Source organism: Salmo salar, chromosome 06 (genome assembly GCF_965601325.2).
Source record: "Salmo salar chromosome 06, fSalSal1, whole genome shotgun sequence".
Taxonomy (NCBI): domain Eukaryota; kingdom Metazoa; phylum Chordata; class Actinopteri; order Salmoniformes; family Salmonidae; genus Salmo; species Salmo salar.
Window position 1 is genome coordinate 79307363 of NC_138296.1, and position 26363 is coordinate 79333725.

At 42.2% G+C, this 26363-nt stretch overlaps 1 protein-coding gene across 1 annotated transcript; it reads left to right on the forward strand.

Annotated features, from left to right (window-relative positions):
* Nucleotides 1-25681, forward strand: mmsa (Methylmalonate-semialdehyde dehydrogenase). The gene is made up of 12 exons (NM_001142716.1): nucleotides 1-149; nucleotides 7754-7795; nucleotides 7956-8030; nucleotides 12801-12962; nucleotides 13089-13167; nucleotides 13471-13773; nucleotides 14087-14208; nucleotides 14818-15007; nucleotides 15230-15411; nucleotides 24192-24371; nucleotides 24691-24789; nucleotides 24953-25681. Exons 1-12 carry the CDS (start codon nucleotides 111-113, stop codon nucleotides 25052-25054), a joined length of 1575 nt encoding a protein of 524 aa, NP_001136188.1. The 5' UTR covers nucleotides 1-110; the 3' UTR covers nucleotides 25055-25681.
* The last annotated feature ends 682 nt before the right edge of the window (nucleotides 25682-26363 follow it).

Here is a 26363-nt window from a genome sequence, read left to right on the forward strand (position 1 = left end):
ACTGTTAATCGGCTAACCTTTTTCTAGTTTCTAGAGGTGTCTGTATTTTGGGTCTGACCAGCTGGGGAGTGCGTACTTTTGGGCTAAAAGCAATCACAGTTGCTTTAACCATGGCAGGGATTCTAGCAAGGTCGTTATGGAGCAAAAAGGTAAACCACATAACTCGTGCAGCTTTTCTAAATGCATTGTTTGAAGCTTGAGTGGCTAACTAGCTATCCCGCTAGAATGGCACGTTAGTTAGCTCGCTAGTTGGTGCCACACTTTTCGATGTCGAAACATACACTTATAATTATTTACCCCCCTTGGCATTGCAACATATAGCTATTTTCTGTAGCATGCAATTGGACGAGTTAACGTTCGTTCTCGAGTTCAACTAGCTAGCTACAATGCCACATAGTTAGCTTAGCTAGTCGTCTTGCAGAAAGTTAGACTTTTGGATCTTAGCCAATGGAAACTAAACATTGAAAAGTGATCATTATGTGTTCTATATCGTGGAGCTCTGCTCCTAGTGGTTTACCCCGCTGCATAGGCAGCGAATAGCCTGAAATTATTATGTACACACCTGCAGCCAATAGGAGCACAGGTGACCCAATCGGCCTCCCATTATTACCTTCAGCGACAGTACTGGACTGAAGACGCCTAGAGAGAAGACTCAGGACAAACCCGCTGTCAATTACCTAGTCTCCACGTTGTCCTTCATGAGCATGCCTTTTCCACCCCAAAAGCTCTTTTATTAAGAGCTCAGTGTCGCTGCTCCACTATGGCGGCTACGGACCCACATTACTTATGTTTCGTGTGTTTGGGTTTGCAGCACGCTAGGGGCGGCCACACAGATCCCCGGAATGCCCTAGCTGCACCCTCCTTTCTTTAAACGAAAGGAAACAGAGGTGGGCATTTTAAGGGAGATCTCCCTCTGGAAGATGCCATGTCTGTGCTAGACTCAGATTCTGTGGCATCATATGACTACGGCGTCTCCGACGAGGACGTTGGGAACTGACCAAAGCTGAAATGACCCCCCCCCCCCCCCCCCCCGGGGAGAGCGAGGGAAATTTCACATCCTTGGGCGAGGAAGAGACGGGCTCTGAATTTTCAGCAGCCGCCTCCTATGCAACGCCCTCTCTGCACTCTGACTATACAGGGCTCATTGAGCGGGCCACGAGCCGTCTGGAGATTACACGCCCCATTCCCTCCGTTCTGGAAGTGGATATGATGGTGGGCGGCCCCTACTATGGACAAAGACTGGTGGCTGTGCCTTCGGCACTGGCCATGCCCTCTCTCGCTAAATATGTGGAGGGTGCATGGGAGTCGCCTTTAATGGCCAGAGCGCCGGCGAAGGCGTACACCCCGTTCACCAAAGTGGACGGGAAATGGCCTCAGGAGATCCCTAGGCACGAGGACGCCCTAGCCGCATACCTCGCCCCAGGTTCGAGCTCCTGGCCGTCGTCCAGGAAACCCACACTACCTACGACTAAGGGCCGACTCACAGCACAGCTGGTAGAGAAGTCATTCGCTCTAGGTGTACAGGCTATAGCAGCAGCTAATAATATTGCCCTCCTGGCAGCCTCTATCCTGTCTCACCATGGGTAGGACTGAGCGGACGGGAGAGAGCGCAGCACTTCAGGTGACAACGCCCACTGTTCATCCCCCACCAGGGATGGAGGAGCCAATGTGTCCTTTGTTAATAAAGAATGTGTTCTATCTGACTTTGTCACAAGAGAACCTATTTTCCATAACAAAATTGAGACCGCTCAGGTTCCTTCTACCTTCCTCACCACTGTGTGTAGCACAGCCCACTACGAGTACGTAGCTGAGCACACACAGGAGGACGTTGTGAGTGGTAATGACATGAGGGAAGCGAGACGGACGTTCTTAATAAGCCGTCATGCTATACCTCATAAAAACCCTACACACTCTCAGGAGTGAGGTGGCTAGGGGTTTAAAGAACAGTCTGAGTACACAGCCCCATGTTGGGCCGATGACGCAATCACTGTTGGGAGACGGCACATTAACTCAGGCAGGTGTCCCAGTTAGTATAGCTCAGACCCGTGCTGCGTTCACGGAGGACTGGAACCACAAGGTTACGATTATAACCAAAGGGTCGGCGCCCCCGTTTCTCATAGAACGTGTCAATAATTCCTCCCCCTTTCGTGCGGGGCCCACCCTGGGCTGTCCCACCACTTTAGTGTCGAGGGACAGCGACAGCTTGGGGCCATAGAGGAATACATGTCCTTCCTACAGCTTCTTGCTCTTCCGCTCTCGGAGCATTACTCGGAGTGGCAGCAAAGCCAGGAGGAGAGGGTGCAGCTAAGTCATTCGCTGGAGAAGGGTTATGCCATCTAATTCCACCGAACTCCTCCCCTGTTTTCGGGCGTGGTGGAGACGGTGATGAAGACGCCAGAGAAAGTAGCCGCTCTTGTGAAAGAGATTACGGAACTTTTGGCGAAGGAGGCGGTGACCGTAGTTCCCCAAGAGCAAAGGAGCAGTGGGCTATATTCGCCCTACTTCCTAGTGCCAAAGAAGATGGGGGGGGGGAATGAGGCCAATATTGGATTTACGCACTCTCAACGAGAGCGTAGCCAAACGGCCCTTTTGAATGCTTACGACAACGTCTGCTGGAATGTGTCCACAACAAAGACTTTTGTAGAAGCATAGACCTAAAGGACGCATACTTTCATGTGCCGGTGCATCCGCATCACAGGAAGTTTCTGCGTTTCGCCTTCCAAGGGGTTGGCGTACGAGTATGCCGTTCGGGTACGCCCTGGCACCTCGCAACTTTTCCAAATGCGTGGAAGCGGCATTGGAACCATTGCTTCATCAAGGGATAAGGCTACTAGCCAATCTAGACGACCTACTGGTTCTCGCCCCGTCAGCGGAGCTGGTGATCATACACACGACACAGACAGTGATTCATCTCACACGTCTGGGGTTTGCTGTGAATTGGGAAAAGAGCACGCCTTGGCCCAGTCATCAGATTGTCTACCTGGGCTTATAGCTAGACACTGACTATGAAGGCTCGAATGGCAGATCCTTGGCAGGCTGCCTTGTTGCTAGCCCTATGAAGGTTTTATCCGAATCACATGGTGACGGCGCATTCCGTCATGACACTCATGGGTCTCATGTCGTCTGCCAACTCCGTGGTTCATCTGGGGACTTCTGCACATGCACAGAGCACAGCGAGGGTTTGCCCAACTATCACTGGACCCAGTGAGGCACCGTCATTTTTTTTTTTTGGTAGTTCCCCTCTCGCTCAGAGCAGACCTGAACTGTTGGAGAGACCCGTGCGTCCTGACGCAATAGGCAGAGTGTCCTCCTACATTCCAGTGTTTTACAGACACTTGTCTGACTGGATGGGAGGGACATGTCAGGCTCTGGCGGTAGGTGTGTGACCTCCCTCGGGACGCCACATCAGCCTCCTGGAGTTGGAGACAGTTCTACTGGTTCTGACCCACTTTGTGTCTACCCTACGGGGTCAGGACGTGCTGGTCTGGTCGAACAACCGAACCACAGCCTACATATATCGGCAAGGAGGAGTCAGGTCTCCTGCACTCCACGGGCTGGCGGAGGAATTGTGGCTGTGGGCTCACGAACACCTTTGCTTGTTGACAGCAGCACACATTCCAGGCTATCAGAATGTCGGAGCAGACCTCATGTCTCGAGGCGGTCCCCGAGACGACGAGTGGCAGCTGCACCTCGACATTGTTCTCCAAATATGGGGATGGTTTGGGGTGGATCTGTTCCGAGGTGGACCTGTTCGCGTCACGTGTTAACGCGCAGTGTCCCCTATGGTTTTCCCTACGAGCCCAGGACGAACCGCCACTAGGGATAGACGCTTTTGCGCACCAGTGGCCAGATGTTCTCCTGTATGCATTTCCACCGCTGTACTGCGTTCTCCCACTGCTAGCCCGCATGAGATCAGGAGGGCTCCGTGGTATGGGGGCTCCGTGGTATGCGGAGATGACTCAAATGTTGATTATGCCATCATGGCCAATTCCACATCGAGAGGACGCGATGTCTCAGGCGGCAGGCATGATAGAGCAATTGCCTCTAATCGGCCAGCCACTGGGGGTTTGGCCCCTGAGAGGGACAGGCTAGAGCGCAGTGGGTTATCTGATTCAGTAATCAGAACCATACAGGGCTCGCGTGCCAGTTCCACATTCAGGACGTATGCCAGCAGATGGAACGTGTTTTCACAATGGTGTGCCAAAGAGAATGTGGACTCCATGTGCTGTCAGGTTGAGAGCGTGCTCTCTTTCCTACAGTTCATGTTTGACAAGTAGCGCTCACCCGCCACCATTAAGGTATTCACTGCAGCGATTTCAGCATTTCATGAGGGGTTTGGCAGAGACACCGTCTTCAGCCACCCTTTAATGAAACGGTTTCTATTGGGAATGCGGCGGCTTAGGCCAGCGGCTAGAGCCATGCTGCTCCAGTGGGATTTAACTTTGGTACTCAAGGCGCTCTGCGACATGCCGTTCGAGCCATTGAATCAAATCCCCCTCAAGATGTTGTCTCTGAAGACGGCACTTTTGATTACCTTGACTACAGCCAAGCGTGTCAGTGACTTGTGTGCTCTTTCGATGAGACCCGACTGCCTTGCCATCAATGGCGACTTGAGCAGAGCGGTGTTATGTCTTAACCCGGCATTTATATAGAAGGTTATTAAGAGCTCATATAGGTCACAGACCGTTGAGCTATGGGCTTTCTCCCCCCGCCTCCCCATGCGAAGCCGAGAGAGGAGAGGCTTCATTGCCTGTGCCCGGTGCGCGCCTTGGCGTGCTACGTGCAGCGCACGGCAATGAATAGGTCATCGCCTCAGCTGTTTGTGCGTCACGGTGCTAGTACACTTGGTAGACCACTTTCAAAACAGCTGCTGTCTCATTGGCTTTGTGAAGGAATTGAGACAGCTTATGAGGCGGCAGGGCGGCCACTGCCTCAGGGCGTCAGAGCCCACTCGTGGAGTAGCGGCGTCTGCGGCCCTTTTCAGAGGAACAGGGATAGAGGATATGTGCAGCGGCGTCTCGGTCGTCATGTCTCCTTTTATCCGATTTCACCTGTTAGACATGTCGTCTAAGTCTCTAGCTCGTTTTGTACTCAGTGTGGCTGAGGGGTGAACTTGAGTTAAGAAAAGATGCAGGACTATTGGGCAGGTTTCCCATTAGATCCACTCTCTTAGTTGTCAGAGAGTAAGACATGTGCCACATGACCTTTGTTTGACACTGTCAGTACAGCAGAGAATGTCTAGACTGCCCACCAGTGTATCACTGTGTAGGGGCGGAGTGATGAGGGAAATAGTGCTGTAGCTGGTGTTACTTTACTATTAGACCGGTCACTGGAATTGATGGAACATTGAGGTGTCATGTATCTGCTGAGGCAGAGTAGTTGGCCCATATTCTATTATCTGCCCACGAATCATTGGCTTTGCCTATAAATTGAGTGTGGTGGGTTACACTAAAGAATCAGTGAGTAGGTCTTCTAAATGGGTTCAGCCTGTACTCAGCTTTGCTGATGAGAAGGCTAGAATTAAGGCAAAAAAGGCAGGATCAATGGACAGGGTTTCCATCCGGTCCGCTTTCTCCTATTAGAATGACTACATGACATGACTCCTGGCTGGGATGGCACAGTAGAGTCATGTTTTTTGTCCTGCCCACAAGTCTATGACTGTGTTTGGGCGGATGGATTAGGGATATAGTTCCTTTAACCTGTTGGGGCTAGGGGGCAGTATTTGCACGGCCGGATAAAAAACGTACCCAATTTAATCTGGTTACTACTCCTGCCCAGAAACTAGAATATGCATATAATTAGTAGATTTGGATAGAAAACACTCTGAAGTTTCTAAAACTGTTTGAATGGTGTCTGTGAGTATAACAGAACTCATATGGCAGGCCAAAACCTGAGAAGATTCCATACAGGAAGTGCCCTGTCTGACAATTTGTTGTCCTTCTGTTGCATCTCTATCGAAAATACAGCATCTGTGCTGTAACGTGACACTTTCTAAGGCTCCCATTGGCTCTCTAAAGCCGCCAGAAAGTGTAATGGGGTGTCTGCTGTCTCTGGGCGAAGAACAGCAGAATTTGTGAGTGGTCAGCCTGGGGACAGTGACACTGGAGATGCGCGTTCATGAGAATTCTCAATTGTTTTTCTTTCAGCCTTTGAATGAATACAACATTGCCCGGTTGGAATATTATCGCTATTTTACGAGAAAAATAGCATAAAAATAGATTTTTAAACAGCGTTTGACATGCTTCTAAGTATGGTAATGGAATATTTTGAATTTTTTTGTCACGAAATGCGCTTCGGATAGTGACCTGAACGCACGAACAAAACGGAGCTATTTGAATATAACTATGGATTATTTGGAACCAAAACAGCATTTGTTGTTGAAGTAGAAGTCCTGGGAGTGCATTCTGACGAAGAACAGCAAAGGTAATCCAATTTTTCTAATAGTAATTCTGAGTTTAGGTTGTCCCAAACTTGGTGGGTGTCAAATAGCTAGCCGTGATGGCCGGCCTATGTACTCAGAATATTGCAAAATGTGCTTTCGCCGAAAAGCTATTTTAAAATCTGACACCGCAATTGCATAAAGGAGTTCTGTATCTATAATTCTTAAAATAATTATGTATTTAGTGAACGTTTATCATGAGTAATTTAGTAAATTCACCGGAAGTTTGCGGTGGGTGTGCTAGTTCTGAACATCACATGCTAATGTAAAAAGCTGGTTTTTGATATAAATATGAACTTGATTGAACAAAACATGCATGTATTGTATTACATAATGTCCTAGGAGTGTCATCTGATGAAGATCATCAAAGGTTAGTGCTGCATTTAGCTGTGGTTTTGGTTTTTGTGACATATATGCTTGCTTTGAAAATGGCTGTGTGATTATTTTTGGCACGGTACTCTCCTGACATAATCTAATGTTTTGCTTTCGCTGTAAAGACTTTTTGAAATCGGACAGTGTGGTTAGATTAACGAGAGTCTTGTCTTTAAAATAGTGTAAAATAGTCATATGTTTGAAAAATTGAAGTTATAGCATTTTTGAGGTATTTGTATTTCGCGCCACGCGATTCCACTGGCTGTTGACTAGGGTGGGAAGCTAGCCCAGGGAAGTTAACTGATGTTACAGTACTATTTGATTTGAAAAAAAAAATACGGATACAGTTTTGAGTTCATCTATCTGCTTGTACAGATTACTATGGCTCATATTCTGTTTTATCTGCCCACTAGTCATTGGCGGTGCCTCTGGACTGAGTAGTGCGGATTAGACCGAGGACACAGTCTGTTTTCACAGTGTGTTAAAGTATTGCGGGATTTGGTCGCAGCCATTACTGGACCAGACCTTTTCATTAAGTTGGGAAGTGTTAGGTTCAGCAGGGAATATATTTTGGAGCGTTGCGTTCCACTTTAAAGCACTAGGAGTCCTATGGGCCGGAGCTCCGCGATATAGAACGATAGTTACCGGAGTGGTAACTCCAGGTCTATGAGTGGAGCGGAGCCCCGTAGGACTTAAGGCCCTGCCGACCCCCAGTCTCGCTGAAGATCATTTTTCGGGAGGCTGATTGAGGGGAAGCGTCCCCTTATATAGGGACATCTATCTCCTATTGGCTGCAGATGTGTGCATCATTTTTTTTCTCAGGCTATTTGCTGCCTAGGCAGTGGGGTAAACCACAAGGAGCTGAGCTCCCCTGTGGGGCTCCACTCATACTGTAAAACTAGAGCTACAACTCCGATAACTATTGTTTTCTCTCGTTTACAGGCACCCCTTCAGATGGGTCGCATGTGTTATTCATCATCCGTGGTGAGTTAACATCATGCAATCATAACTACATTTATGAGTGTTTGTAACTACAGAAGACTTGTATTAGAATACATGCTCATACAATCTAGACATGTACATATATGATGATTTGATATGGTGGATGACCGCATTGTCCCCCTGTGCTTTTGCAACCTTGCAGCCCACCACCAAGTTGTTCATTGACGGCAAGTTTGTTGAGTCAAACACCTCAGAATGGCTGGACATTCACAACCCTGTAAGTATTTCTGCATTAACACACACCACAACGGGAGTTCATGCAAACACTAAAAAGCAATGTATAAACCGGTCGGAAGCTGGAGATGAAGAACTCTTTAGGGGGTCATTTAATATGTATGATTTGGAAAGTGAAGAAATGGGAGCCTATTCTTTGTAGCCAGTTCAATTTAACCTTGACATGTTTATGCACTCACATTCACTAACTCAGGCCTGGGGGGCCTGTTTGCATCTACTTCATGGAAACTTGTCATTGTCTTGCTCCAGGAAGTATGCCACACACACACACTATACATTTATTAAACATAAGAATGAGTGTGAGTTTTTGTCACAACCTGGCTCGTGGGTAGTGACAAAGAGCTCTTATAGGACCAGGGCACAAATTATAATAATCAATAATTTGGCTTTTTATTTTACTATCTTACATGCAGTTGAAGTCGGAAGTTTACATACACTTAGGTTGAAGTCATTAAAACGAATTTTTCAACCACTCCATACACTAAGTTGACTGCGCCTTTAAACAGCTTGGAAAATTCTAGAAAATGATGTTATGGCTTTAGAAGCTTCTGATAGGCTAATTGACATCATTTGAGTCAATTGGAGGTGTACCTGTGGATGTATATCAAGGCCTACCTTCAAACTTAGTCCCTCTTTGCTTGACATCATGGGAAAATCAAAAGAAATCAGTTAAGACCTCAGAAAAAAAATTGTAGACCTCCACAAGTCTGGTTCATCCTTGGGAGCAATTTCCAAATACCTGAAGGTACCACGTTCATCTGTACAAACAATAGTACGCAAGTATATTGGGACCACGCAGCCGTCATACCGCTCAGGAAGGAGACGCGTTCTGTCTCCTAGAGATGAACGTACTTTGGTGCAAAAAGTGCAAATCAATCCCAGAACAACAGCAAAGGACCTTTTATGTTTTGACCTTTATTTAACTAGGCAAGTCAGTTAAGAACAAATTCTTATTTTCAATGATGGCCAGAACGACAGATTCGTACCTTGTCAGCTCGGGGATTCGATCTTGCAACCTTTCGGTTACTAGTCCAACGCTCTAACCGCTGCCGCCCCTTGTGAAGATGCTGGAGGAAACAGGCAGAAAAGTATCTACATCCACAGTAAAACGAGTCCTATATCAACAGAACCTGAAAGGTCGCTCAGCAAGGAAGAAGCCACTGCTCCAAAACCGCCATAAAAAAGCCAGACTACGTTTTACAACTGCACATGGGGACAAAGATCATACTTTTTGGAGAAATGTCCTCTGGTCTGATGAAACAAAAAATATAACCGTTTGGCCATAATGACCATCATTATGTTTGAAGGAAAAAGGGGGAGGCTTGCAAGCCAAAGAACACCATCAAGCAAAGAGGCACTGAGTTTGAAGGTAGGCCTTGAAATACATCCACAGGTACACCTCCAATTGACTCAAATGATGTCAATTAGCCTATCAGAAGCTTTTAAAGCCATTACATAATTTTCTGGAATTTTCCAAACTGTTTAAAAGCACAGTCAACTTAGTGCATGTACACTTCTGACCCACTGGAATTGTGATACAGTGAATTATAAGTGAAATAATCTGTCTGTAAACAATTGTTGGGAAAATTACTTGTGTCATGCACAAAGTAGATGTCCTAACCGACTTGCCAAAACTATAGTTTGTTAACTAGAAATTTGTGGAGTGGTTGAAAAACAAGTTTTAATGACTCCAACCTAAGTGCATGTAAACTTCCGACTTCAACTGTACGTATCGTTAGTGGAATTCCTGCGAGAGAGTAATGGTTAATGTGATTTGGTGTTAATTATTTGACTAGGCTACCTGTATTTGACATTGTTGTTATTTTGCTGAACACTAGATGTTACATTTTATTTTTGGCAGTGAAACGAGGCTACTAAGGCGAGGGGAGAAAACTCACCCAAATGTATAGACCTGTTGGAAAATATAAATGGACTGTTTGAAAATGTACAAAAATAAAGAAAAATATTATTTTTATTTATTATAATTTAAAAAAAAGTGTATCACATTTTTATTTGGCGTACCCCCGACGGCATTGCGCGTACCCCTGGGAGTACGCATACCGCAGTTTGGGAATACATGTTTTTAGGGTATTTCCCTGCTGAAATGTGAATTCATCTCTGAACCAGGTTTTTCTCTGGGATTTTGCCTGTGCTTAGCTCCATTCCGTTTCTTTTTTTTGAATCCTGAAAGTCCCCAGTCGATAACGATTACGAGCATACCCATAACATGAACACAGCCACCACTATGCTTGAAAATATGGAGAGTGGTACTCAGTAATGTTTGGGGCAAATCCAATACAGGACAAGAAGTGAATTGCTTTGCCAGATTTGTTGCAGTGTTACTGTAGTGCCTTGTTGCAAACAGGATGCATGCTTTGGAATAGGTTTTATTCTGTACAGGCTTCCTTTTCACTGTCAATTAGGTTAGTGTTGTGGAGTAACTACATTGTTGTCGATACATCCTCCGTTTTTCTCTTGTCACAGCCATTCAACTGTGTAATCAGGGCTTAAAATTAACACCTGGATATGCAAGTAGATTTTGGCATTGGTGGGTGAGATGTCTATTTCACCAGCCACGTTGGTGGGTGGTCAGGGATCCACATTGCAAGCATTTCACTCGCAATTGTGAATAAAAATAGTCAAGTGTGATCACATTTATAGTAAAATAAATGCTGCAGTAGCTGTTCAAAGAATTTATGCCGTTTTTGTTTCATAGCTATTAATCGCACAGTCAAAGCACTACGAATGAATAATGCTTGGCTGGAGCCTGTGCGGAAGTGAAGAGCTTAGTGAAAGATTCATTATTAGAAGCGCTGCGCGCAGGCATAAGAGTTGGTCTAATTTACTTGAAACTAAAGTCTACTGAAGTGAGACTTTATCCTTGTTTCTTTCTATTTACATTTTGTTCACAAGCTAGGTTGTTTTTCTATTTGAGTTTCAACTGCTAGGGAAGAGAAGACAATGCTTCTACTAGTCAGACTCAATCTCACATGCACAAACATGACTCTAGTCGTGCTATTACAGTAACCTCTGCCCTTAAAGGGGCAGGTAAACGTTTTTGTATCTGATACTGTATTTTGGTTAAGACTCAGGTCACAAAAAATGTATCTAAACAATATACCACATTAGTTAGTTACTTACTATTAACGCATGTATTGTTTTAGAAACATTACAAAGCGTGTTCATCTTTTTTGGGGGGAGACATTTTTGAGGAAAAAAAAATATTCTGCCTGTTAAAAAAAATGTGTGCCTGGTAGATTTTTACATCTACCTGCCACAGTGGCTGGTGAACCAGAAAGTACATTTTATGTCCTGTCTGTCACTGTTTTAAAGTCACAATTGGCCTCATGGTGAAATCCTTGAGCGTTTTCTTTCCTCTTTGGCAACTGAGTTAGGAAGGACACCTGTATCTTTGTAGTGACTGGGTTTATTGATACGCCATCCAAAGTGCAATTAATAACTTCACCATGCTCAAAGGGATATTCAATGCTAGCTTATTTTACCAATAGGTGCCCTTCTTCGCGAGGCATTAGAAAACCTCCCTGGTCTTTGTGGTTGAATCTGTGCTTGAAATTCACTGCTTGACTGAGGGACCTTACAATGTATGTGTGGGATACAGAGAAGAGGTAGCCATTAAAAAATTGTTACACTATTATTGCACACAGTGAGTCCATGCAACTTGTGACTTGTTAAGCACATTTTTACTCCTGAAGTTATTTAAGCTTGCCATAACAAAGTGGTTGAAAACTTATTGACTAAAGACAATCCAGCTTTTAATTTAAAGTTGGTCAAAATTTTCGACAAAATTTCTGACCAAATTCACATAGAAATGTTAGTTATAAATCTGTCATTCTCATTGAAAGCAAGTCTAAGAAGCGGTAGATCTGTTCTATGTGCGCTATTTCTATGCTTCTCGCAAAGATTCGTTTTTGCATCTTTTACTTTCGGTTTTGTACACCAGTTTCAAACAACTGAAAATACAATATTTTTGTTTGCCGAAATATATTTTCCATAAAAAGGCAAGTGGCTAAAAAATCCAAGGCAATAGCATGGTGGTAGAGCATGGCATAAAAGGCACATTTTCAACATTTATATAGTCATTCTGAATTACGTATACATGCCTCATTACAGATTTTGGTTGATTATAAACCTGATCACTTTCAATTGAACAGTGAGACATCTGATACTTTGAGTACAGAGTGAAAATTCAGTAGTTTAGTAAGTTCAAAATTGGATTGTCAGTCCCTGAGGCATATAGATTGAAAACACATGTATTCATTTTACTAAAGACCGTTTTTAAGTTGTGGAGGCAATTAAGCAGGCAAATCATATGATTATAACCAAACATTTGAGCATGTGGTGGTTGCCGATCTTGTTCGTCATCAGGCTGGTCCTGACAAATAGAACATTTTGAAATGCTATCGGACTCCCTATTCTACATGTCATGACACTTATCCCTGTACACGGTTCATTTTTATCTCAAGTTTCTTAAACTTTACACCCTTCTGGACAGGCCCCATTTAAAAAAATGTTTAGTCATTTAGCAGACGCTCTTATCCAGAGCGACTTACAGTAGTGAATCCATACATTTCATTTCATGCTTTTTTTTATTTTTTTTTGTACTAGCCCCCCTGTGGGAATCGAACCCAAACACCATGCTCTACCAACTGAGCCACAGGGAAGCCACAGATGTAGTTGATCTCTGTTCACAATGACCTGGTCATCTCTTGTCCCTCTTCTCTCCCTACTTCAGGCTACTAATGAGGTGGTGAGTCGTGTGCCCAAAGCCACCTACACGGAGATGCTGGCTGCAGTAGACTCCTGCTCCAGGGCTTATGCCTCCTGGTCCGAGACTTCCATCCTCACCCGCCAGCAGATCTTCCTCCGATACCAGCAGCTCATCAAGGAAAACATTGTAAGGAAAGCCCCTGGTCTGAAATCGGGCCTGCATACATGTTTCTTAATAATAACCGGGTCCCAAAACATTAATGTTTATCAAAGATGATTGGCTCATTTTATTTATTTTCTTCTATGTTTACAGAAAGAGCTGGCCAGGCTGATCACCCTGGAGCAAGGCAAGACTCTAGCCGACGCGGAGGGAGACGTCTTCAGAGGACTGCGTGAGTAGACAGTCCCCTTCAGTAGGCATGGGAAACGGGAGAACATGTTTATTTGAAACGGGGAGATGGCTACTACAAGAACTTGCCCAATAAATGATTATTTTAGTCTTCTCTATTCTGTGTCGGAGTCTCTGTATCGGAGTCTCTGTTTCTCTGATCTCTTGATCTCCTTTAGCAACACACGTATTTGACCCTCTGCCTACACTCTTTCACCCCTACTCTGATCTCTACCTCCACATGTACTGTGTTTGACCTTCAGCTCCCTGGCTTTTCTCACTGTCTCTGCTCCTCTCTGCCCCCTAGAGGTGGCAGAGCACGCCTGCAGCATCACCTCCCTGATGCTGGGGGAGACCCTGCCCTCCATCACCAAAGACATGGATACCTACACCTACCGCCTGCCCATCGGGGTGTGTGCTGGCATCGCCCCCTTCAACTTCCCCGCCATGATCCCTCTGTGGATGTTCCCCATGGGCATGGTGTGTGGCAACACCTACCTGATGAAGCCCTCCGAGCGCGTCCCAGGGTGCACCATGCTGCTGGCCAAGCTGCTGCAGGATGCAGGGTTGCCCGACGGGACCCTGAACATCATCCATGGACAGCACGCTGGTGAGACGGGGTTGTGTGTGCTTAGTATTTATAAAACATGCTATTGAAGTGTGTGTCCTGTTTCCCAGGATGCAATGAAGCAGGCTATGCTGATCATGTGTGTTAGTGCTGCATCTACAAGACCATTCAGACTACTGATATACCTCAAGCATTATGTTAAACGCTTTGCATAATGTGTGTAGGTAATGTATTTAAGTGCTTTAGGGGGAAGGAGTCCATATACGAAAGGTTGTTTGTTTCGTTTCCAAGGTGATTACACCGTGCCATTTTGTGCCCTTACAGTGCCGTGTAATGATGATGCCTCTTTCCGTAGCTGTGAACTTCATTTGTGACCACCCAGCCATCAAGGCCATCAGCTTTGTGGGCTCCAACCAGGCAGGAGAGTACATCTACGAGAGAGGATCCAAGAACGGCAAGAGAGTGCAGTCCAACATGGTAAATATGATGGGGATTAAATATCAATTGGGGATTAAATGATTGAAGAATCCCTTAAGCATTTAGGAAACATGTCTGCCTTAAAAGTGCAAAATGCAGAAATCGCTCCGCCATTTCCCGGTTGCAAAAAATAGAATAATTCACCTAATTTTTGTTTGTGACAAAACAAGTTTGTAGACAATCATTGTACCATCTAAACCGCTGTGAAATATATTTTCAATAACCAAAAATATTGTATTTTCAATTGTTTGTAGTGTTCAAAACCGGAAGACACAATAGCGAAACTTCAGAATGCAAAACATAGAAATAGTGCACATAGAAGATTTACCACTAAACCTGCTTTCAATTAGAATGACAGATCTATAACTCGCTTTTCTATGTGAATTTGGTCAGGTCGCCCAAAAAGTTACATAGCAGCTTTTAAATAGTTTACTGTGGCCTTAAGCATACTGCAACATGAATAGTTCTATCAAGACTGAGCCAATAGATGGCTGTCGATCCTTGAGTTTTGTTTCTTGAGATACTTATTGCTTAGGTCTACTGTATGTCTTTGCACGTTCCTAAAATGTATTGCAGTAAATGTAACAACCCATGTGTTCTGGCATGTAGGGAGCTAAGAACCACGGTGTGGTGATGCCTGACGCCAACAAGGAGAACACTCTGAACCAGCTGGTGGGCGCGGCCTTCGGCGCAGCAGGACAGCGTTGTATGGCTCTCTCAACTGCCATTCTGGTAGGCGAAGCTCGTGATTGGCTCCCAGAGCTGGTGGAGCGCTCCAAAGCCCTGCGCGTCAATGCAGGTACCTCACCCTTTTACCTAAAAGACTCACTAACCCCAGTGTGAATTTAAGACTTGCTAGTGTTTTTTCTCACACATCCAGTTTTCCCCCATTTGAAACAGTACATCCAATATGACCACAAGCTCCAGTCCACATACCGTATCATGCAACGTTTGCTCAGAATTGGAATGTCCATCCTATGAATTCTAATTCCGTGTTTTCTTCCTTTGTGGGTGTATCTAGGTGACCAGCCAGGTGCTGACGTTGGTCCACTGATCTCCCCTGAGGCCAGGGCCCGTGTTGAGATGTTGATCCAGAGTGGCGTGGACGAGGGAGCTACGCTGCTGCTGGATGGACGCAATGTCCACGTCAAAGGATACGAGAATGGAAACTTCGTAGGACCCACTATCATCGGCAACGTTACGGTAAGGGGGGCGGGGTCTATGAATTTTGGTCAGCTGAGTGATTGACTGTCAGTAGCTGAGCTAAAGCCAAGGTTTCCTCATCTACAAGTATTCCGGCTACATTATTACATTACATCATGTAACTTTTGGTGAACCACCGCACCTCTATACTTAAGCAATAAGGGGTGTGATATATGGCCAATATAGCACGGCTAAGTGCTGTTCTCAGCCAAGGAACAACGCGGAGTGCCTGGATACAGCCCTTAGCCGTGGTATATTAGCTATATACCACAAACCCCCGCGGTGCCTTATTGCTATTATAAACTGTTACCAACGTAATTAGAAGAGTAAAAACAAATGTTTTGCCATACTGTACCCGTGATACTACACTAGACATTAGGAATATATTGATATTACACTAGACATTAGGAATATATTGATACTACACTAGACATTAGGAATATATTGATATTACACTAGACATTAGGAATATATTGATATTACACTAGACATTAGGAATATATTGATATTACACTAGACGGTAGGAATGTATTGATATTACACTAGACGGTAGGAATGTATTGATATTACACTAGACGGTAGGAATGTATTGATATTACACTAGACGGTAGGTAGGAATATATTGATATTACACTAGACGGTAGGTAGGAATGTATTGATACTACACTAGACGGTAGGAATGTATTGATACTACACTAGACGGTAGGAATGTATTGATATTACACTAGACGGTAGGTAGGAATGTATTGATATTACACTAGACGGTAGGTAGGAATATATTGATATTACACTAGACGGTAGGTAGGAATATATTGATATTACACTAGACGGTAGGTAGGAATGTATTGATATTACACTAGACGGTAGGTAGGAATGTATTGATACTACACTAGACGGTAGGTAGGAATGTATTGATACTACACTAGACGGTAGGAATATATTGATACTACACTAGACGGTAGGTAGGAATATATTGATATTACACTAGACGGTAGGAATGTATTGATATTACACTAGACGGTAGGAATGTATTGATACTACACTAGACGGTAGGTAGGAATATATTGATATTACACTAGACGGTAGGTAGGAATATATTGATATTACACTAGACGGTAGGTAGGAATATATTGATATTACACTAGACGGTAGGAATGTATTGATATTACACTAGACGGTAGGAATGTATTGATATTACACTAGACGGTAGGAATGTATTGATATTACACTAGACGGTAGAAATGTATTGATATTACACTAGACGGTAGGAATGTATTGATACTACACTAGACGGTAGGAATGTATTGATACTACACTAGACGGTAGGAATGTATTGATACTACACTAGACGGTAGGAATGTATTGATACTACACTAGACGGTAGGAATGTATTGATATTACACTAGACGGTAGGAATGTATTGATACTACACTAGACGGTAGGAATGTATTGATACTACACTAGACGGTAGGAATGTATTGATACTACACTAGACGGTAGGAATGTATTGATATTACACTAGACGGTAGGAATGTATTGATATTACACTAGACGGTAGGAATGTATTGATATTACACTAGACGGTAGGTAGGAATGTATTGATACTACACTAGACGGTAGGTAGGAATGTATTGATACTACACTAGACGGTAGGTAGGAATATATTGATATTACACTAGACGGTAGGTAGGAATATATTGATATTACACTAGACGGTAGGAATGTATTGATATTACACTAGACGGTAGGAATGTATTGATATTACACTAGACAGTAGGAATGTATTGATATTACACTAGACGGTAGAAATGTATTGATATTACACTAGACGGTAGGAATGTATTGATATTACACTAGACGGTAGGAATGTATTGATATTACACTAGACGGTAGGAATGTATTGATATTACACTAGACGGTAGGAATGTATTGATATTACACTAGACGGTAGGTAGGAATGTATTGATATTACACTAGACGGTAGGTAGGAATGTATTGATATTACACTAGACGGTAGGTAGGAATGTATTGATATTACACTAGACGGTAGGTAGGAATGTATTGATACTACACTAGACGGTAGGAATATATTGATACTACGCTAGACGGTAGGAATGTATTGATATTACGCTAGACGGTAGAAATGTATTGATATTACGCTAGACGGTAGGAATGTATTGATATTACGCTAGACGGTAGGAATGTATTGATACTACGCTAGACGGTAGGAATGTATTGATACTACGCTAGACGGTAGGAATGTATTGATACTACGCTAGACGGTAGGAATGTATTGATATTACGCTAGACGGTAGGAATATATTGATATTACACTAGACGGTAGGTAGGAATATATTGATATTACACTAGACGGTAGGTAGGAATGTATTGATATTACACTAGACGGTAGGTAGGAATGTATTGATACTACACTAGACGGTAGGTAGGAATGTATTGATACTACACTAGACGGTAGGAATATATTGATACTACACTAGACGGTAGGTAGGAATATATTGATATTACACTAGACGGTAGGAATGTATTGATATTACACTAGACGGTAGGAATGTATTGATACTACACTAGACGGTAGGTAGGAATATATTGATATTACACTAGACGGTAGGTAGGAATATATTGATATTACACTAGACGGTAGGTAGGAATATATTGATATTACACTAGACGGTAGGAATGTATTGATATTACACTAGACGGTAGGAATGTATTGATATTACACTAGACGGTAGGAATGTATTGATATTACACTAGACGGTAGAAATGTATTGATATTACACTAGACGGTAGGAATGTATTGATACTACACTAGACGGTAGGAATGTATTGATACTACACTAGACGGTAGGAATGTATTGATACTACACTAGACGGTAGGAATGTATTGATACTACACTAGACGGTAGGAATGTATTGATATTACACTAGACGGTAGGAATGTATTGATATTACACTAGACGGTAGGAATGTATTGATATTACACTAGACGGTAGGAATGTATTGATATTACGCTAGACGGTAGAAATGTATTGATATTACGCTAGACGGTAGGAATGTATTGATATTACGCTAGACGGTAGGAATGTATTGATACTACGCTAGACGGTAGGAATGTATTGATACTACGCTAGACGGTAGGAATGTATTGATACTACGCTAGACGGTAGGAATGTATTGATATTACGCTAGACGGTAGGAATATATTGATATTACACTAGACGGTAGGTAGGAATATATTGATATTACACTAGACGGTAGGTAGGAATGTATTGATATTACACTAGACGGTAGGTAGGAATGTATTGATACTACACTAGACGGTAGGTAGGAATGTATTGATACTACACTAGACGGTAGGAATATATTGATACTACACTAGACGGTAGGTAGGAATATATTGATATTACACTAGACGGTAGGAATGTATTGATATTACACTAGACGGTAGGAATGTATTGATACTACACTAGACGGTAGGTAGGAATATATTGATATTACACTAGACGGTAGGTAGGAATATATTGATATTACACTAGACGGTAGGTAGGAATATATTGATATTACACTAGACGGTAGGAATGTATTGATATTACACTAGACGGTAGGAATGTATTGATATTACACTAGACGGTAGAAATGTATTGATATTACACTAGACGGTAGGAATGTATTGATACTACACTAGACGGTAGGAATGTATTGATACTACACTAGACGGTAGGAATGTATTGATACTACACTAGACGGTAGGAATGTATTGATATTACACTAGACGGTAGGAATGTATTGATATTACACTAGACGGTAGGAATGTATTGATATTACACTAGACGGTAGGAATGTATTGATACTACACTAGACGGTAGGAATGTATTGATACTACACTAGACGGTAGGAATGTATTGATATTACACTAGACGGTAGGAATGTATTGATATTACACTAGAAGGTAGGTAGGAATGTATTGATATTACACTAGAAGGTAGGTAGGAATGTATTGATATTACACTAGACGGTAGGTAGGAATGTATTGATATTACACTAGACGGTAGGTAGGAATGTATTGATATTACACTAGACGGTAGGTAGGAATGTATTGATATTACACTAGACGGTAGGTAGGAATGTATTGATACTACACTAGACGGTAGGTAGGAATGTATTGATACTACGCTAGACGGTAGGAATGTATTGATATTACGCTAGACGGTAGAAATGTATTGATATTACGCTAGACGGTAGGAATGTATTGATATTACGCTAGACGGTAGGAATGTATTGATACTACACTAGACGGTAGGAATGTATTGATATTACACTAGACGGTAGGTAGGAATGTATTGATACTACACTAGACGGTAGGTAGGAATGTATTGATACTACACTAGACGGTAGGTAGGAATGTATTGATATTACACTAGACGGTAGGTAGGAATATATTGATATTACACTAGACGGTAGGTAGGAATACATTGATATTACACTAGACGGTAGGTAGGAATATATTGATATTACACTAGACGGTAGGTAGGAATATATTGATATTACACTAGACGGTAGGTAGGAATATATTGATATTACACTAGACGGTAGGTAGGAATATATTGATATTACACTAGACGGTAGGAATGTATTGATACTACACTAGACGGTAGGAATGTATTGATATTACACTAGACGGTAGGAATGTATTGATATTACACTAGACGGTAGGAATGTATTGATATTACACTAGACGGTAGGAATGTATTGATACTACACTAGACGGTAGGAATGTATTGATACTACACTAGACGGTAGGAATGTATTGATATTACACTAGACGGTAGGAATGTATTGATATTACACTAGACGGTAGGAATGTATTGATATTACACTAGACGGTAGGTAGGAATGTATTGATACTACACTAGACGGTAGGTAGGAATGTATTGATACTACACTAGACGGTAGGTAGGAATGTATTGATACTACACTAGACGGTAGGTAGGAATGTATTGATATTACACTAGACGGTAGGTAGGAATATATTGATATTACACTAGACGGTAGGTAGGAATACATTGATATTACACTAGACGGTAGGTAGGAATATATTGATATTACACTAGACGGTAGGTAGGAATATATTGATATTACACTAGACGGTAGGTAGGAATATATTGATATTACACTAGACGGTAGGTAGGAATATATTGATATTACACTAGACGGTAGGTAGGAATATATTGATATTACACTAGACGGTAGGTAGGAATATATTGATATTACACTAGACGGTAGGTAGGAATATATTGATATTACACTAGACGGTAGGTAGGAATATATTGATATTACACTAGACGGTAGGTAGGAATATATTGATATTACACTAGACGGTAGGTAGGAATATATTGATATTACACTAGACGGTAGGTAGGAATATATTGATATTACACTAGACGGTAGGAATGTATTGATACTACACTAGACGGTAGGAATGTATTGATACTACACTAGACGGTAGGAATGTATTGATATTACACTAGACGGTAGGAATGTATTGATATTACACTAGACGGTAGGTAGGAATGTATTGATATTACACTAGACGGTAGGTAGGAATGTATTGATATTACACTAGACGGTAGGTAGGAATATATTGATATTACACTAGACGGTAGGTAGGAATATATTGATATTACACTAGACGGTAGGTAGGAATATATTGATATTACACTAGACGGTAGGTAGGAATATATTGATATTACACTAGACGGTAGGTAGGAATATATTGATATTACACTAGACGGTAGGAATGTATTGATACTACACTAGACGGTAGGAATGTATTGATACTACACTAGACGGTAGGTAGGAATGTATTGATATTACACTAGACGGTAGGTAGGAATGTATTGATACTACACTAGACGGTAGGTAGGAATGTATTGATACTACACTAGACGGTAGGTAGGAATGTATTGATACTACACTAGACGGTAGGAATGTATTGATACTACACTAGACGGTAGGAATGTATTGATACTACACTAGACGGTAGGAATGTATTGATACTACACTAGACGGTAGGAATGTATTGATATTACACTAGACGGTAGGAATGTATTGATATTACACTAGACGGTAGGTAGGAATGTATTGATATTACACTAGACGGTAGGAATGTATTGATATTACACTAGACGGGGTAGGAATGTATTGATACTACACTAGACGGTAGGAATGTATTGATACTACACTAGACGGTAGGAATGTATTGATATTACACTAGACGGTAGGAATGTATTGATATTACACTAGACGGTAGGAATGTATTGATACTACACTAGACGGTAGGAATGTATTGATACTACACTAGACGGTAGGAATGTATTGATACTACACTAGACGGTAGGAATGTATTGATACTACACTAGACGGTAGGAATGTATTGATATTACACTAGACGGTAGGAATGTATTGATATTACTCTAGACGGTAGGAATGTATTGATATTACACTAGACGGTAGGAATGTATTGATATTACACTAGACGGGGGGCCTGACGGTAGGAATGTATTGATATTACACTAGACGGCCTGACGGTAGGAATGTATTGATACTACACTAGACGGTAGGTAGGAATGTATTGATACTACACTAGACGGTAGGTAGGAATGCATTGATACTACACTAGACGGTAGGTAGGAATACATTGATACTACACTAGACGGTAGGTAGGAATACATTGATACTACACTAGACGGTAGGTAGGAATACATTGATACTACACTAGACGGTAGGTAGGAATGTATTGATATTACACTAGACGGTAGGTAGGAATGTATTGATACTACACTAGACGGTAGGTAGGAATGTATTGATACTACACTAGACGGTAGGTAGGAATGTATTGATACTACACTAGACGGTAGGAATGTATTGATACTACACTAGACGGTAGGAATGTATTGATACTACACTAGACGGTAGGAATATATTGATACTACACTAGACGGTAGGAATGTATTGATATTACACTAGACGGTAGGAATGTATTGATATTACACTAGACGGTAGGTAGGAATATATTGATATTACACTAGACGGTAGGTAGGAATATATTGATATTACACTAGACGGTAGGTAGGAATATATTGGTATTACACTAGACGGTAGGTAGGAATATATTGGTATTACACTAGACGGTAGGTAGGAATATATTGGTATTACACTAGACGGTAGGAATGTATTGATATTACACTAGACGGTAGGAATGTATTGATACTACACTAGACGGTAGGAATGTATTGATATTACACTAGACGGTAGGAATGTATTGATATTACACTAGACGGTAGGAATGTATTGATATTACACTAGACGGTAGGAATGTATTGATATTACACTAGACGGTAGGAATGTATTGATATTACACTAGACGGTAGGAATGTATTGCTATTACACTAGACGGTAGGAATGTATTGATATTACACTAGACGGTAGGAATGTATTGATACTACACTAGACGGTAGGAATGTATTGATACTACACTAGACGGTAGGAATGTATTGATACTACACTAGACCGTAGGAATGTATTGATACTACACTAGACCGTAGGAATGTATTGATACTACACTAGACGGTAGGAATGTATTGATACTACACTAGACGGTAGGAATGTATTGATACTACGCTAGACGGTAGGAATGTATTGATACTACGCTAGACGGTAGGAATGTATTGATACTACGCTAGACGGTAGGAATGTATTGATACTACGCTAGACGGTAGGTAGGAATGTATTGATACTACACTAGACGGTAGGTAGGAATATATTGATATTACACTAGACGGTAGGTAGGAATATATTGATATTACACTAGACGGTAGGTAGGAATGTATTGATATTACACTAGACGGTAGGAATGTATTGATATTACACTAGACGGTAGGAATGTATTGATATTACACTAGACGGTAGGAATGTATTGATATTACACTAGACGGTAGGAATGTATTGATACTACACTAGACGGTAGGAATGTATTGATATTACACTAGACGGTAGGAATATATTGATATTACACTAGACGGTAGGATGTGTATTGATATTATACTAGACGGTAGGAATGTATTGATATTACACTAGACGGTAGGTAGGAATATATTGATACTACACTAGACGGTAGGAATATTTTTGGAACAATAAATAACATTATTAACAGCTTCTCAAGATTTGAAAAAAAACAGTTCTGTTCTGAAATACTAGAGATCCATTTCCTTTCCTCAATGTTCTTCTTGTTTTTGGTTGGGTTCCCTGAAACGGTTCCAACCCCTGCTTGTAGGTTACTGTCTGGCTGGAGTTAAGAGGCCTGACTTGACCAGCGACGGCTGCCAATATGGAGATCTTGGCTGATCAACAATTAGTCACGTTGATGGTTGTGTAATATTGTCCATGTGGAGAGAAGATAACACAGTGCCTTTGTCAACATGACTGCAACTTTCCACTTTTTCTCACGTTCACTATCCTTCAGGTTTTCGGGTGTGAATCTTCAGCTCATACAGTACTGTGTATTCCCTTCCACAAGTCATACCACTTCACTTATTATATTGGATCTTTCCTTTCAAAGCTGATTTGCCTTCAACTCATTTGGAAGGCCTGCAATAATAATACATGATAGTCCACCAAATCTCTGTTCTTGACATAATATCCTGTAGAACACTGACATGGAGCTTAATCTCTTGCTTTTCCACTCCTCCTCCCCACCCCAGCCAGCGATGAAGTGCTACACAGAGGAGATCTTTGGGCCTGTACTGGTGGTTCTGGAGGCAGACACTCTGGACGATGCCATCTCCCTGGTCAACAACAACCAGTATGGCAATGGAACCGCCATCTTCACTACCAACGGAGCTACCGCCCGCAAGTACACACACGAGGTGGATGTCGGACAGGTGAGCCATAGTTCAACGTTCAGAGAATTCCGGTAGGTGCCTAGGAAAGTAAGACTTGTGTGATTCGATGTCAAGCATTGCAAGTAGTTTCCCATTGATCATTGGATGACTTCATTTCCTGATTTCCTCATAGCTTGTGGTTACTCAGTGGGGGTTTAATCTGCTTTTAATGGGATTTAAGATTCTGAGGGACAACCATCTATTGTTCACAGAACTATTTTGCAACGATGCACAAGGCTTTTTCATGGATCCTTCAAGCTGTAATTTCTCTGTCGACATTTATCTCCTTGATTCATAATGTGATCTGTATGTCTGTCAGATTGGAGTGAACGTGCCCATCCCCGTCCCCCTGCCCATGTTCTCCTTTACCGGCTCCAGGGGTTCCTTCAGGGGGGACACCAACTTCTACGGCAAACAGGTTAGCTCAACACCGGCAATGACCAGCACAAGCCCACAATTGTTTCTCACCCACCGATTTTATCATACGATCATATTGATCCTACATTTTTGTTTCAGACAACTATATATGAGGTGGAAGATTTCTGTGGTTGACTGTCTCCTCTTCTGTGTTCTCGCTACAGGGCATTCAGTTCTACACTCAGATCAAGACGGTGACATCACAGTGGAAGGCTGAGGACGCCACGACTAAGGCTGCAGCAGTTACCATGCCAACCATGCGCTAAACGGAATGTACGCTTGTAAATGTGGTGTTCTCTCCCTGGCACAACGTTCTACTGACTGACATTCACAAGGGGTTAGCAGCCAAGGGGCATGGATAACTGATACGACTTTATTGCAGTCCTGGAATATGTTTTATACAGAGTGTACTATGTGAGCAAAGTTTTTCTATTTTGGAGTTTGACCCTGTTAATGAAAGTAATGTTTCTTATAGGGTGGTGGCAGATTAGATCTGAAATGTACTGTTACTATAGCCTCAAACCCTTCTGTTTAAACATTAGACATGCTGCTCCTGGGAGTTCCATGAGAACGATGGACTAGGTGGAATGCAAAGGGTGAGAGAAGGCCTCTGTTGCCCATAGGCAAAGGGATCATAGGGATCAGTACTCCCCTCGCATCCTAACTATAACCATTAGGAGGGGAACAGCGGTACACTGACTGTAGATAAGCATCTAGAAGTGGCTTCGCCCCAGTCCCACAGCTATCATGGTCATTATTGTCCCCAACCTGTGGAACAGAGACACCGTCAAAGTGTTAGTATTTGTGTGAGTACATTCGAAAAATCCAATTTGTAACGTTAGTGAACGGTGTTCCTGTTTTACATGGAATAAAGATATCCATTGAATACTGTTGCTAAGCATACTACTTCCTATGCCTCAACACTGAGCTCTATATAACTAGACATTGTATTTTTGACATTTCTCTCTCTTGCATGAATATTGAACATGAATATGGCAACATTCAGGATGAATCAAACCACTATTTTTAATTCATCAATATATTTAGTGCGTAAAGTGTCTCCAAACACACTTTCATAACCCTAAAATTTGCCTAAATAATCTACAAGACCAGAGTATTTTTCAATCTACAAGTTGGTGCTTAAACGGACTAATATGGATACATTTAGATGGCTTTCCTTTGTTGAGGCCTACAGTGCATTTGGAAAGTATTCAGACCCCTTGACTTTTTCCACATTTTGTTACAGCTTTATTCTAAAATGGATTAAGTAGTTTTTTCCCCCCTATAATTATAAAGCAAAAACAGGTTTTTACATTTTTGATAATTTTATTTAAATGAATCTTAAATGCTTGTTTTCAGACCCTTTACTCAGTACTTTGTAGAAGCACCTTTGGCAGTGATTACAGCCTTGAGTCTTCTTGGGTATGATGTTACAAGCTCGGCACATCTGTATTTGGGGAGTTTCTCCCATTCTCTGCAGATCCTCAAATGTTGTATTTATTTTTATTTCACCTTTATTTAACCAGCTAGGCCAGTTGAGAACAAGTTGTCATTTAAAACTGCGACCTGGCCAAG